At 40.2% G+C, this 13,903-nt stretch overlaps 1 protein-coding gene and 1 pseudogene across 2 annotated transcripts in view; both read right to left on the minus strand.

The window, feature by feature from the left end:
• The window catches only part of LOC309868516 (liprin-beta-1-like), a 153,713-nt gene that overhangs the window by 54,882 nt on the left and 84,928 nt on the right, over positions 1–13,903 (minus strand). Inside the window, exons 2-3 of the mRNA XM_082738440.1 lie at positions 7,022–7,119; positions 3,598–3,806 (exon numbers count right to left, since the gene is read on the minus strand). Of these exons, the coding sequence (XP_082594566.1) occupies positions 3,598–3,806; positions 7,022–7,119 (307 nt within the window). The remainder of the gene's footprint in view (positions 1–3,597; positions 3,807–7,021; positions 7,120–13,903) is intronic.
• LOC309868828 (kelch-like protein 42 pseudogene) overlaps positions 7,211–13,903 on the minus strand; it is a 28,171-nt pseudogene continuing 21,478 nt past the window's right edge. The window contains exon 3 of the transcript in view: positions 7,211–7,221. The product of the transcript in view is annotated as a kelch-like protein 42 pseudogene (transcript). The remainder of the gene's footprint in view (positions 7,222–13,903) is intronic.

A 13,903-nucleotide genomic window follows, 5' to 3' on the forward strand; every position in this document is an offset into this window, starting at 1 on the left:
TTTATTTATTTGACACAGAAAGAGAGATCACAAGTAGGCAGAGAGGCAGGCAGAGAGAGAGTAGGAAGCAGTCTCCCTACTGTGCAGAGAGCCCAATGTGGGGCTCGATCCCAGGACCCTCAGATCATGATCTGAGCCAAAGGTAGAGGCTTAACCCACTGAACCACTCAGGCGCCCCTCAATACACTTATTTTTTAAATTAGTTTTAAAAACTGCCATCCAGTTTTTTATTTCATGATGACATTTTTCAAAATTCTGTATCAAGGAAAAAAAAAGGAAGGCGCAGCCCTCTAAATCTCCTTTGGTTAAATTTATCTCCAGCCACTCAAAGAACCCTCTCACACCAGGGCCTCGTGCACCCTAACCAGCATTACCTCTCTACTGCTGCGTGCAGACATTTGTTTGCCTGCTCTCTACCAGATACTGGAGTAGGAGGAGAAACGGAGAAAGACAGGAAGGCCACGAACACCACAGTCACATTTCACCAGGGCCTACCAGCACAAGAAGGAATCTCATACACTGTTGTCCAAAGAATAAATGAACGTGATGGCAAGAGCACTGGAAGTCAAACCACCAGGCAACAATACTCCACTCCCCTGTCCTCTCTCCAAGTGTGATGGAATCAGGGCGGTGAGGCTCTCACCTTGTGCCGTGCATAATGATCTCAGGGTAACAGCACTGCCACTGGGAGCTACTGGAGCATCCCCACTGGAGTGTCCCCACTGATTGGCTGATGACGCTATGTACTAGCAGGTCTGCCTCCATCAATCTTGAAACACACCATTTATTGTCTCCTCTGAAATTTCTGTTATGACTCTAAAAAATAAATACGAACCCGGGGCAATACAGACAATCTTTCCAGGAAGATGTCTATTTCTTCCAAAATCTCATCAGGTCTGCTCAAAAAGAAATCCAAAGGGAGAAATCCATCTCACATATACAGCGTCACACCCAAAAACCCCACTCATGACCCTCTCCTAGAAAAAGATGCCTGTTTATTCAAAGTCGCCAGAAAGTGCTTCAAAGCCCGAAGCTCAGGATAAGCCTGAGTACCTCCTGTACTTTCCAAGTCAAGAGAGCAGATGTGGTCAAAATCAGAAATATGGCTTTTATTTCTGGGTTGTAATTTTTCTCAGTGTTTGTTTTCCAGAAATAGAACACATCTTCTTCACTCAATAGCCAACGGGAGCAAGAAACAAGTGTTCTGGGGGTGAGAAGCTTTCACGTGAGCTAGGATGTCTCAGTGAGACACTGCTGAACTCAGATGATCTGTGACCCTGTGACCCAATCTTAAGATGGGCCTTGTTTGCCAAAGCTGGAACAAACATTCCCTGGAGACACACATGAAAAGGGAAGCTGGGCAGAGAGCAGTGGGGGATTCTGGGGACGGCGGGCCTAGAAAGGGTCATGTGGCGGAGAGTCAGGGACTGGAGAGAATGTGCCCCACCTCTCACGTCATGAGTATTTTTATTTTATGAAACTTGTTCAAAAAACTTTTTTAGAAGATACACTTGCAATTAATAGGACCTATTTCTTAAATGTAGGAATACGATGGAAATGTATTGTGACTTATCAGGTCAGAAGCCAGTGAGGCACACTTCAATTTATCTTATCGGCCACGATGCCGATTTGAAGTTCTATCATCGCAGTTCCACTCACTTTGTCAAAAACTGCACTTTTGTCATTTCTGCTGATTTTGCGAATGCCTCATACTAAAGCTGCTAAGCAACTGGTAACTTGTGGGATTTTATGCCCTGATCAAGGTCATGATCCTCAACGTCTTCTATTGGGAAAAGCATAGTATGAATGTTCTAGGCAACTCATAGAGTTAGACCTAAAGCAAACAGAAACTGCTTGCTTGGCTCAAATAATTTGACATATTTTTCTGTTTGCCCTCTTGAACTTAGAGCTTGATAAAGCATGTAATTCTCCACCATTAATATCTCTATTAACAGGATAATACTTCTATCTCAGTACTTGACCAAATACGGCATACTCAACAGATTTGGGTTTTTGTTTTGTTTTAACCACAGGAGAGGAACTTCGGAGTCTTAAACTTGTCAGTGTTTAGAAAGTTACAGCTATAGCTACTTTATTCAAACAAATTCATTCTTAGTGATTTAATATCCCCTCACAAGTAACAAACTATTAATGTGACTATTTTCTTTCTTCTGAACCAGCTTCTGATCCTATGAAAGAATGATACAGCAGAAATCAGTAGGGAAGGAAGACGCGACACCCGACAGGAAACCAGGGGGTCTCCTGGCCCAGACAAAGTAATTAGAACTGCAAAGGGCCAGTGGCATTAATGAGAAGATCGGTATCAGTCTTAAGGACATGGACTCCCAAGGTGGCTATCATTAAACATAAATTAAATCTTAATTATGTAACTGAGAAGAAGTCTCTAAAATATTGTAAAAGCTTCTCCATAGTCTGAAAAATGTCTGTAGTCTTGTAAAAAAGTGAACCATGTAGGAGTGACACGGAACTGGAGCCAACACTTTCTTTCCCTCTTTGCAGATGGACCCCGTAGTTTCCCCTCCATCCTCTACAATCTCTTCAGTGTTGTATTTTCGACTCGTCTACCAGGCGCACCGACAAGCACTCATAAGTTCGCTCCCGGCACTCACACTCCCGTGCGGCAGAAGCTGTTGTCCCTGTTTCACAAACGAGGAAACGAGACAAACAGCTTAAAAAATCTCCCCCAAATCATGCAAGCTTCTAAGAATCAGCCCCCAAATTGAAATTCAGGTCTGTTGTCTCCAGCACCTGCATTGGGAAATGCCAAGATACAATCCAACCATCAGTTTTATCACAGTATTAATGTTCTCATTTTGGGTGGTGGTAAGATATACCCAGAAAATTTGTCACTTTTACCATTCTTAAGCATATAGTTCAGTGGCATTACTCGTATTACAGAAAGAACACTTTTTCTATCTTCTTCTCTCAATATTTTTAGTGGCATTCTTTAGATTTTATTTGTTCCAAATGTATTAAAACCATGGTATATACCAAAGTGTTCAGGGAAAGGGCAGATCCTCCACGCCATCCGTTTTTGAGACGGATGCCTAGAAAGGGGCTTCACTGTTCCGGGAAGAAGAACGCGATTGGAAGCCCAATTCTATAGCTTCCCTCACACCCTAGAACTGACATGACCCCCACAGATCACTAGATGGCACTTCCTATCAGATACTGCAGACCTCTGCCTCGCTGCCTTTGGAGGTTCTATTCACTCTGCTTCCTATCTGAACTGCTCTTGGTCCTTTTACAGTAAATTTTCCAATAGTACTGAGAAAGCATCTATTACGTGCAAGGTTCTTTCCTTTACAGGACTATTTGTTCTAGGCCACAGCAGGTCATCCAAGAAAGCGAGTCCACCTTCAGAGGCAAAATCAGGTGGTGGGCTGGAGCCCATGAAATGTACACTAACATTATCCTTAAAGGGAACTGGGATGCATTAAGGGATAAAAATCACGGTGAACCTGCTGCCCTGTACTTTTTTGTTGTTGTTGCTCTAATCAGCTACTCTATGTTCTAAATTTTGGAAGAAGCCACAAGAGATTCCGAGCGCAGGAACTGTAATGTGCCATTATCTACCATTTGACTCTGAAGCCATTTGACGAGTGTTTCCGCTGTTGAATCTGGGATCTGGCATCTCAACCCTTCCTTCTCATCGGTGTCCATCACCTCCAACAAGCCACGCAGGTCTTCCACAAGGTGCAGAGTTCGCAGGCTTCCCATGAATCCCGGGGAGGTGGGAGACTGGCAATCAAAAATTCCATTGGAATATTCCAGGGCCTTAGAACCTAAGTTTAAAAAAAAAAAATCACAGAGAGAACAACAGGGTTTATATTACATAATGTCCTAAAGCTGAGGGTGGCAAGCAAGTCCAGTCACAGTGAGGAATAATCAAAATAAGCAAAAAGGAAAAGAAAATAAAGGAGTCGTGTGAATCTCTCCAAGTCATAGTGATTCGGTGCAAAAATAAAATCCATATAATTGATGGTAAATATCAATCACCAAATACCTAACAGGGACGTCAACTGTGTATTACGGTACGAACATAATGAATGGACTTTGGTGAAAGATGTGCTGACCTCATGGAAATAAGGGCTAAGAAGGTAGAGATCAGTGTGGATAGAGCCAAGTATTCCCCAAAATATAAATTTAGGTACCATAAGATTTTGAGAAATTCCCTGTAAAAGAAGTTGCACAATTTGGTGGAAACCGCATAGCATAATGTCAAGGGTAACAGGACTGGCTTCCGGTTAATTTACCAGAATTTAATCTTTGGAGAATTTCAATGAATTACATGTATACATTTGCGTATGTACAGGAGTGTGTGTGTGTTAACATTTTCTCCCATGATTTTGTTTGCAGCCTAGCATCAAAAACTCTTGCTAATATCAGCTTTAAAAAATAGTTTTACAGCCTTTCTTTCCCTATTACTTATAAGGGAAAGCGTTTTATGACTTGAATGTACATAACTAACCCATTGCCTGCTCAGAAATCACTCATATATACCTCTTCATCTCTTTGATTTTTATTTTCTGGTCTATCAAATATACATATTAATTAGAAGTACTAACTTTAAGTGTCAATAATTATGATATTTTGACTACCACCTCATTAATCTGAGGGTCTTATAAAGGGAAGAAAAGTGTGAACCAATGTGTAAATTCTCTCTCCAGTTGCCACACAGCTTGATCAATTCCAACCATAGGGAGAGGCATTTTCCTTCAGTTAGTCCATTCCACTGACCTTCCAAAGAACTAGACCAAATGATGAGGACCCAAATCTGCCAAACTGTAATAATGGTAACCACTGATATGCTAGGCCCAATGTTAAATACTTCCCATGATCTTCCCCTCAGGAACCATATAAGGCTGAGAGGAAAATCCAGAAAAATAGAAATTGAGGAGAGTATGTCCGGGAAAGGGAGGAACAGTAGAGCATTTTAAAAACAAAACAGGCTATCGTGTCCTATTCCAGTAGTTTAAAGCACTACAATCACCTGATAATACTATTCACAATAGATGTACCCACAATAACCTTCTACTCTTTTAAGTCTCCATCACAAAACAAGGTGAGGGATAGGGGAGAAATGCATATTTAGAAAAACTCCTCAAATATTTGCAATCACATCTCCCTCTACCTTAGGTGGAGAGCTACTGATAGTAATTTGAGAAAATAAAGTCAGGTCCTACCCAAAAAGCTCCTGACTGCGTCAGTGTGAGCTGAGACCCAGGAAGTCTTGATTTTCCGAAGAACTCTCATGTTGGTCCTGAAGCCCTGCCAGGGCTAAGGAACAAATATACTCATCTAGTAGAGTATGTAAAACGTCAGTCCTCAACTACTGTCCAGAAACATCACTTGTCTTGACTACGGAGTTCCACTAAGAATTTGAGGTTATAACCTCTGATAACAGCCTAGGATCTGGCTCTGGTTATATTTTCCGAAACTGTGACACAGTAAGTCCAATCTCTTTTCCACGTAATAGTCCTTCAACTGTGTGAAAGTATCTATCATGCCCTGAGCAAGAATATACTTGCTTACCAGATGAAGTTGTTTCTTCGCCTTCACGGTCACCTCCTCTTAAGTTTTACCAATAACCTCTTTAAAACGGATATTCCAAGAACTAAACACAGTACACAAGATGTGGTCTAATCTACAAAGGAGGTCAAATTAAAATCTGGTCTCGGGATATACAAGTAGAACAAAGGAGGCCAAACTTTGACTTGCCATGGCATTCAAGGGAAGAACCTCTGACAATGAAAACACCTGTGGTTTCTTCAAACCACTGAAACAGAGTAGGGTCAAATTTATGACCAGAAAAGATAAGCAACAGGGGCTAGGTAGCTAGAATGGAGGAGCAGTAGATGCTACCCACACCTCGACCCTGACCATCAGACCATCAGATGGATGACAACCCCACCCACTGGCCCCTTCAACCTTTCTTCATGACCATGGGTTCCTAAATACATAAAGGTACTTCTCCTGTGACAAAACGCAGAATGTGACATGAGACCTTAAGGAGCCACTACCCCTAGGAGAGCACAAGCATCTGAAAGGGTTTACCTACTGTTCAGTCCCTCTGGTCATGATGAGAAAACAAGCAGGTCATGATCTACACTGTTTTTGCTCTACTTCCTTAACAGAGAATCACTCAAGATTCATAATAAGGGAGGAATACGACCAGATCTGTGTTTCAGAAAGAAAATTCTGGTGGTCTAGAGAATGAGGAACTACAGCGGGAAAGCAAGAATGCCAAGAACATCAAGGGAGAGGGTTGCCAGGACAAAGCACGGCAGAGCACAGACAGGACAGACTTCAGAGGGGAAAAAAAGGAATGGCTAAGGGGCACGTGGGTGGCTCAGTCATTAAGCGTTTGCCTTTGGCTCAGGTCATGGACCCAGAGTCCATTCCTTTTTTCTTTCTGTGATGACATGGATATGCATATAGCCTATTTCAAGGAGGTATCTGATTGGCAGTTAGAGACCCAAAGCTTAGCAGAGAAATGAGAAAGTAAATAGAAGTGAGAGTTACTGGTGGCAAAATAAATGTCAAATTCAAGGGAATAGATCAGAATATCCATGGATCCTAGGTAGAGCAGTATTTCTCAAAGTGTGACCTACAGCTACTACCTGCACCGAAATCCCATGAGATGTACTTACTTACTTTTGGGGGGGGGGCAGCAAAGCAAGGTTTATTGGGAGTACAGTAAAGTACAGATAGTACAAAGCTTCCGAGGAGGAAGGGAACCCGAGAGCATTGCCAGAGAATACTTTCTTTCTCCTTGAGTCAGAACTACAGTATGGAAATGGAATTAGACATTTTCAAACAAAGTTTGAGAATGATACTGGTATAAAATAGAGAAGAGGGGCTAATGTGAAACCATGAGGAATCTAAAGGCAACCAATAAATGAAAATAAAGTGGAAAAGGTAATAAAAGAGTTGGAATGAAAAAGCCAAAAGTGCAGAGTAAATGTCATGATTCCATCTTTCAGAGGACGCAGATTACCTGCTGTAAGCCCATCCATCTGCTCCAACGCCACAGCCAACATATCACTTGCGTCACTCATCATTTTGTGTTTGTCAAGGGCAAATTCCAACCTAGATCTGAAAAAACAATGATGTTACCATTATATCCTTTTAAATGACACATGCTTCCCAGCAGGTGTGACAGCTCAAGGCCAAATTACAACCCCACTTAGACGTCAGCTAGGGAAGAGAAATTTTCTGAACTGGCAGAGCTGAATTACCTCAGTCACTTAACACGCAGTGGCCGACTGTCTACCTAACTGCAAGACCACACACTCCACCAGTTAATAAAATGAGTTTCAGATCTTTCACGCAAGGTGACAACAGATAGTTATGTATTCTCTGTTCCGTTCAACGAGCCTTTCAAATGCTCTGACACGGAGGTATGAGAACCTAGACCATGGTTTTCAGAGTGGTGAAGAACCATTGTTTTTTTAAAATTTCAAAGCACTTGTTTAATAAGTGACAATATGAAATTGCAATAAGCAGAAGTGCCTGGGTGGCTCAGTTGGTTAAGCAACTGCCCTTAGCTCAGGTCATGATCCTAGAGTGTTATATAAACACTCTTTTCAGTGTTATATAAACCTGCTTGACAGGTATGAGGTTTATCTCTAAAATTCAAACAATGTATTTTACAGGCCTCTACAACAAATGTTCTTTGTAAGAAACAGAATTTGAAATATTCATTGGGGTTATCATGCTATATCTCAGAAAGCAAGTCAAAGTGCTTAAAAACAGGAAATATTTCATTATCTCCTCTTCATTATGGTGTCAAATATGCTATGACGCTATTAGCTACATGTTAAACTACGACCAGGTTCTCCACTTTTTGTCACACACATGGGGCTGGGGTTAGAGGAGGCCCATTATACATCAAAAGGACTGAGAGCAAAATGGAAGTGGTCCCTGGAAGGTCCTACCTTTGCTGTGATCTTAAGCTTCGAATGACCGCACTTGCCAGACACACGCTAACCGAAATAACCAAAACATTTTGGGATTCCCATTATCATAATATCCAAAACTAAAACAACTCCTTCAAGTGAACCGCTCAACCTTGAAACCTACAAAGTTCAGCTAGTTGCACTAGACAAGTGTTTGTTACCTAGGATACTCATATTCTAGAATCAATGTCATAATGGGCCAAACTGTCGTGAAAACTTACCAAGCATACATAGAGAGCATTCAGCTTTCTCCACACACAGAATTGGAGAGATTAACGTAAATTTTATTGCCCACCCCATGTCAATTTTTTACTCAGTAGGATCCCAATGAGAGAAAAAAGTATGTGCGCCGTACCAGCAAAACAAAATCATTTTCTTCAGACTTGCTTACATATTTGGGCTTACTTTTCAGTGTTATATAAACCTGCTTGACAGGTATGAGGTTTATCTCTAAAATTCAAACAATGTATTTTACAGGCCTCTACAACAAATGTTCTTTGTAAGAAACAGAATTTGAAATATTCATTGGGGTTATCATGCTATATCTCAGAAAGCAAGTCAAAGTGCTTAAAAACAGGAAATATTTCATTATCTCCTCTTCATTATGGTGTCAAATATGCTATGACGCTATTAGCTACATGTTAAACTACGACCAGGTTCTCCACTTTTTGTCACACACATGGGGCTGGGGTTAGAGGAGGCCCATTATACATCAAAAGGACTGAGAGCAAAATGGAAGTGGTCCCTGGAAGGTCCTACCTTTGCTGTGATCTTAAGCTTCGAATGACCGCACTTGCCAGACACACGCTAACCGAAATAACCAAAACATTTTGGGATTCCCATTATCATAATATCCAAAACTAAAACAACTCCTTCAAGTGAACCGCTCAACCTTGAAACCTACAAAGTTCAGCTAGTTGCACTAGACAAGTGTTTGTTACCTAGGATACTCATATTCTAGAATCAATAATGTCATAATGGGCCAAACTGTCGTGAAAACTTACCAAGCATACATAGAGAGCATTCAGCTTTCTCCACACACAGAATTGGAGAGATTAACGTAAATTTTATTGCCCACCCCATGTCAATTTTTTACTCAGTAGGATCCCAATGAGAGAAAAAAGTATGTGCGCCGTACCAGCAAAACAAAATCATTTTCTTCAGACTTGCTTACATATTTGGGCTTACTTTTCAGTGTTATATAAACCTGCTTGACAGGCATGAAGTTTATCTCTAAAATTCAAACAATGTATTTTACAGGCCTTTACAACAAATGTTCTTTGTAAGAAACAGAATTTGAAATATTCATTGGGGTTATCATGCTATATCTCAGAAAGCAAGTCAAAGTGCTTAAAAACAGGAAATATTTCATTATCTCCTCTTCATTATGGTGTCAAATATGCTATGACGCTATTAGCTACATGTTAAACTACGACCAGGTTCTCCACTTTTTGTCACACACATGGGGCTGGGGTTAGAGGAGGCCCATTATACATCAAAAGGACTGAGAGCAAAATGGAAGTGGTCCCTGGAAGGTCCTACCTTTGCTGTGATCTTAAGCTTCGAATGAACGCACTTGCCAGACACACGCTAACCGAAATAACCAAAACATTTTGGGATTCCCATTATCATAATATCCAAAACTAAAACAACTCCTTCAAGTGAACCGCTCAACCTTGAAACCTACAAAGTTCAGCTAGTTGCACTAGACAAGTGTTTGTTACCTAGGATACTCATATTCTAGAATCAATAATGTCATAATGGGCCAAACTGTGGTGAAAACTTACCAAGCATACATAGAGAGCATTCAGCTTTCTCCACACACAGAATTGGAGAGATTAACGTAAATTTTATTGCCCACCCCATGTCAATTTTTTACTCAGTAGGATCCCAATGAGAGAAAAAAGTATGTGCGCCGTACCAGCAAAACAAAATCATTTTCTTCAGACTTGCTTACATATTTGGGCTTACTTTTCAGTGTTATATAAACCTGCTTGACAGGTATGAGGTTTATCTCTAAAATTCAAACAATGTATTTTACAGGCCTTTACAACAAATGTTCTTTGTCTCATTGGGGTTATCATGCTATATCTCAGAGAGCAAGTCAAAGTGCTTAAAAACAGGAAATATTTCATTATCTCCTCTTCATTATGGTGTCAAATATGCTATGACGCTATTAGCTACATGTTAAACTACGACCAGGTTCTCCACTTTTTGTCACACACATGGGGCTGGGGTTAGAGGAGGCCCATTATACATCAAAAGGACTGAGAGCAAAATGGAAGTGGTCCCTGGAAGGTCCTACCTTTGCTGTGTGTGATCTTAAGCTTCGAATGACCGCACTTGCCAGACACACGCTAACCGAAATAACCAAAACATTTTGGGATTCCCATTATCATAATATCCAAAACTAAAACAACTCCTTCAAGTGAACCGCTCAACCTTGAAACCTACAAAGTTCAGCTAGTTGCACTAGACAAGTGTTTGTTACCTTAGATACTCATATTCTAGAATCAATAATGTCATAATGGGCCAAACTGTCGTGAAAACTTACCAAGCATACATAGAGAGCATTCAGCTTTCTCCACACACAGAATTGGAGAGATTAACGTAAATTTTATTGCCCACCCCATGTCAATTTTTTACTCAGTAGGATCCCAATGAGAGAAAAAAGTATGTGCGCCGTACCAGCAAAACAAAATCATTTTCTTCAGACTTGCTTACATATTTGGGCTTACTTTTCAGTGTTATATAAACCTGCTTGACAGGTATGAGGTTTATCTCTAAAATTCAAACAATGTATTTTAGAGGCCTTTACAACAAATGTTCTTTGTCTCATTGGGGTTATCATGCTATATCTCAGAAAGCAAGTCAAAGTGCTTAAAAACAGGAAATATTTCATTATCTCCTCTTCATTATGGTGTCAAATATGCTATGACGCTATTAGCTACATGTTAAACTACGACCAGGTTCTCCACTTTTTGTCACACACATGGGGCTGGGGTTAGAGGAGGCCCATTATACATCAAAAGGACTGAGAGCAAAATGGAAGTGGTCCCTGGAAGGTCCTACCTTTGCTGTGATCTTAAGCTTCGAATGAACGCACTTGCCAGACACACGCTAACCGAAATAACCAAAACATTTTGGGATTCCCATTATCATAATATCCAAAACTAAAACAACTCCTTCAAGTGAACCGCTCAACCTTGAAACCTACAAAGTTCAGCTAGTTGCACTAGACAAGTGTTTGTTACCTAGGATACTCATATTCTAGAATCAATAATGTCATAATGGGCCAAACTGTGGTGAAAACTTACCAAGCATACATAGAGAGCATTCAGCTTTCTCCACACACAGAATTGGAGAGATTAACGTAAATATTATTGCCCACCCCATGTCAATTTTTTACTCAGTAGGATCCCAATGAGAGAAAAAAGTATGTGCGCCGTACCAGCAAAACAAAATCATTTTCTTCAGACTTGCTTACATATTTGGGCTTACTTTTCAGTGTTATATAAACCTGCTTGACAGGTATGAGGTTTATCTCTAAAATTCAAACAATGTATTTTACAGGCCTTTACAACAAATGTTCTTTGTAAGAAACAGAATTTGAAATATTCATTGGGGTTATCATGCTATATCTCAGAAAGCAAGTCAAAGTGCTTAAAAACAGGAAATATTTCATTATCTCCTCTTCATTATGGTGTCAAATATGCTATGACGCTATTAGCTACATGTTAAACTACGACCAGGTTCTCCACTTTTTGTCACACACATGGGGCTGGGGTTAGAGGAGGCCCATTATACATCAAAAGGACTGAGAGCAAAATGGAAGTGGTCCCTGGAAGGTCCTACCTTTGCTGTGATCTTAAGCTTCGAATGACCGCACTTGCCAAGCACACGCTAACCGAAATAACCAAAACATTTTGGGATTCCCATTATCATAATATCCAAAACTAAAACAACTCCTTCAAGTGAACCGCTCAACCTTGAAACCTACAAAGTTCAGCTAGTTGCACTAGACAAGTGTTTGTTACCTAGGATACTCATATTCTAGAATCAATAATGTCATAATGGGCCAAACTGTCGTGAAAACTTACCAAGCATACATAGAGAGCATTCAGCTTTCTCCACACACAGAATTGGAGAGATTAACGTAAATTTTATTGCCCACCCCATGTCAATTTTTTACTCAGTAGGATCCCAATGAGAGAAAAAAGTATGTGCGCCGTACCAGCAAAACAAAATCATTTTCTTCAGACTTGCTTACATATTTGGGCTTACTTTTCAGTGTTATATAAACCTGCTTGACAGGCATGAAGTTTATCTCTAAAATTCAAACAATGTATTTTACAGGCCTTTACAACAAATGTTCTTTGTAAGAAACAGAATTTGAAATATTCATTGGGGTTATCATGCTATATCTCAGAAAGCAAGTCAAAGTGCTTAAAAACAGGAAATATTTCATTATCTCCTCTTCATTATGGTGTCAAATATGCTATGACGCTATTAGCTACATGTTAAACTACGACCAGGTTCTCCACTTTTTGTCACACACATGGGGCTGGGGTTAGAGGAGGCCCATTATACATCAAAAGGACTGAGAGCAAAATGGAAGTGGTCCCTGGAAGGTCCTACCTTTGCTGTGATCTTAAGCTTCGAATGACCGCACTTGCCAGACACACGCTAACCGAAATAACCAAAACATTTTGGGATTCCCATTATCATAATATCCAAAACTAAAACAACTCCTTCAAGTGAACCGCTCAACCTTGAAACCTACAAAGTTCAGCTAGTTGCACTAGACAAGTGTTTGTTACCTAGGATACTCATATTCTAGAATCAATAATGTCATAATGGGCCAAACTGTGGTGAAAACTTACCAAGCATACATAGAGAGCATTCAGCTTTCTCCACACACAGAATTGGAGAGATTAACGTAAATTTTATTGCCCACCCCATGTCAATTTTTTACTCAGTAGGATCCCAATGAGAGAAAAAAGTATGTGCGCCGTACCAGCAAAACAAAATCATTTTCTTCAGACTTGCTTACATATTTGGGCTTACTTTTCAGTGTTATATAAACCTGCTTGACAGGTATGAGGTTTATCTCTAAAATTCAAACAATGTATTTTAGAGGCCTTTACAACAAATGTTCTTTGTCTCATTGGGGTTATCATGCTATATCTCAGAAAGCAAGTCAAAGTGCTTAAAAACAGGAAATATTTCATTATCTCCTCTTCATTATGGTGTCAAATATGCTATGACGCTATTAGCTACATGTTAAACTACGACCAGGTTCTCCACTTTTTGTCACACACATGGGGCTGGGGTTAGAGGAGGCCCATTATACATCAAAAGGACTGAGAGCAAAATGGAAGTGGTCCCTGGAAGGTCCTACCTTTGCTGTGTGTGATCTTAAGCTTCGAATGACCGCACTTGCCAGACACACGCTAACCGAAATAACCAAAACATTTTGGGATTCCCATTATCATAATATCCAAAACTAAAACAACTCCTTCAAGTGAACCGCTCAACCTTGAAACCTACAAAGTTCAGCTAGTTGCACTAGACAAGTGTTTGTTACCTTAGATACTCATATTCTAGAATCAATAATGTCATAATGGGCCAAACTGTCGTGAAAACTTACCAAGCATACATAGAGAGCATTCAGCTTTCTCCACACACAGAATTGGAGAGATTAACGTAAATTTTATTGCCCACCCCATGTCAATTTTTTACTCAGTAGGATCCCAATGAGAGAAAAAAGTATGTGCGCCGTACCAGCAAAACAAAATCATTTTCTTCAGACTTGCTTACATATTTGGGCTTACTTTTCAGTGTTATATAAACCTGCTTGACAGGTATGAGGTTTATCTCTAAAATTCAAACAATGTATTTTACAGGCCTTTACAACAAAT

The sequence above is a fragment of the Mustela nivalis genome, assembly GCF_964662115.1.
Source record: "Mustela nivalis genome assembly, chromosome: 7".
In the NCBI taxonomy this organism is placed as follows: domain Eukaryota; kingdom Metazoa; phylum Chordata; class Mammalia; order Carnivora; family Mustelidae; genus Mustela; species Mustela nivalis.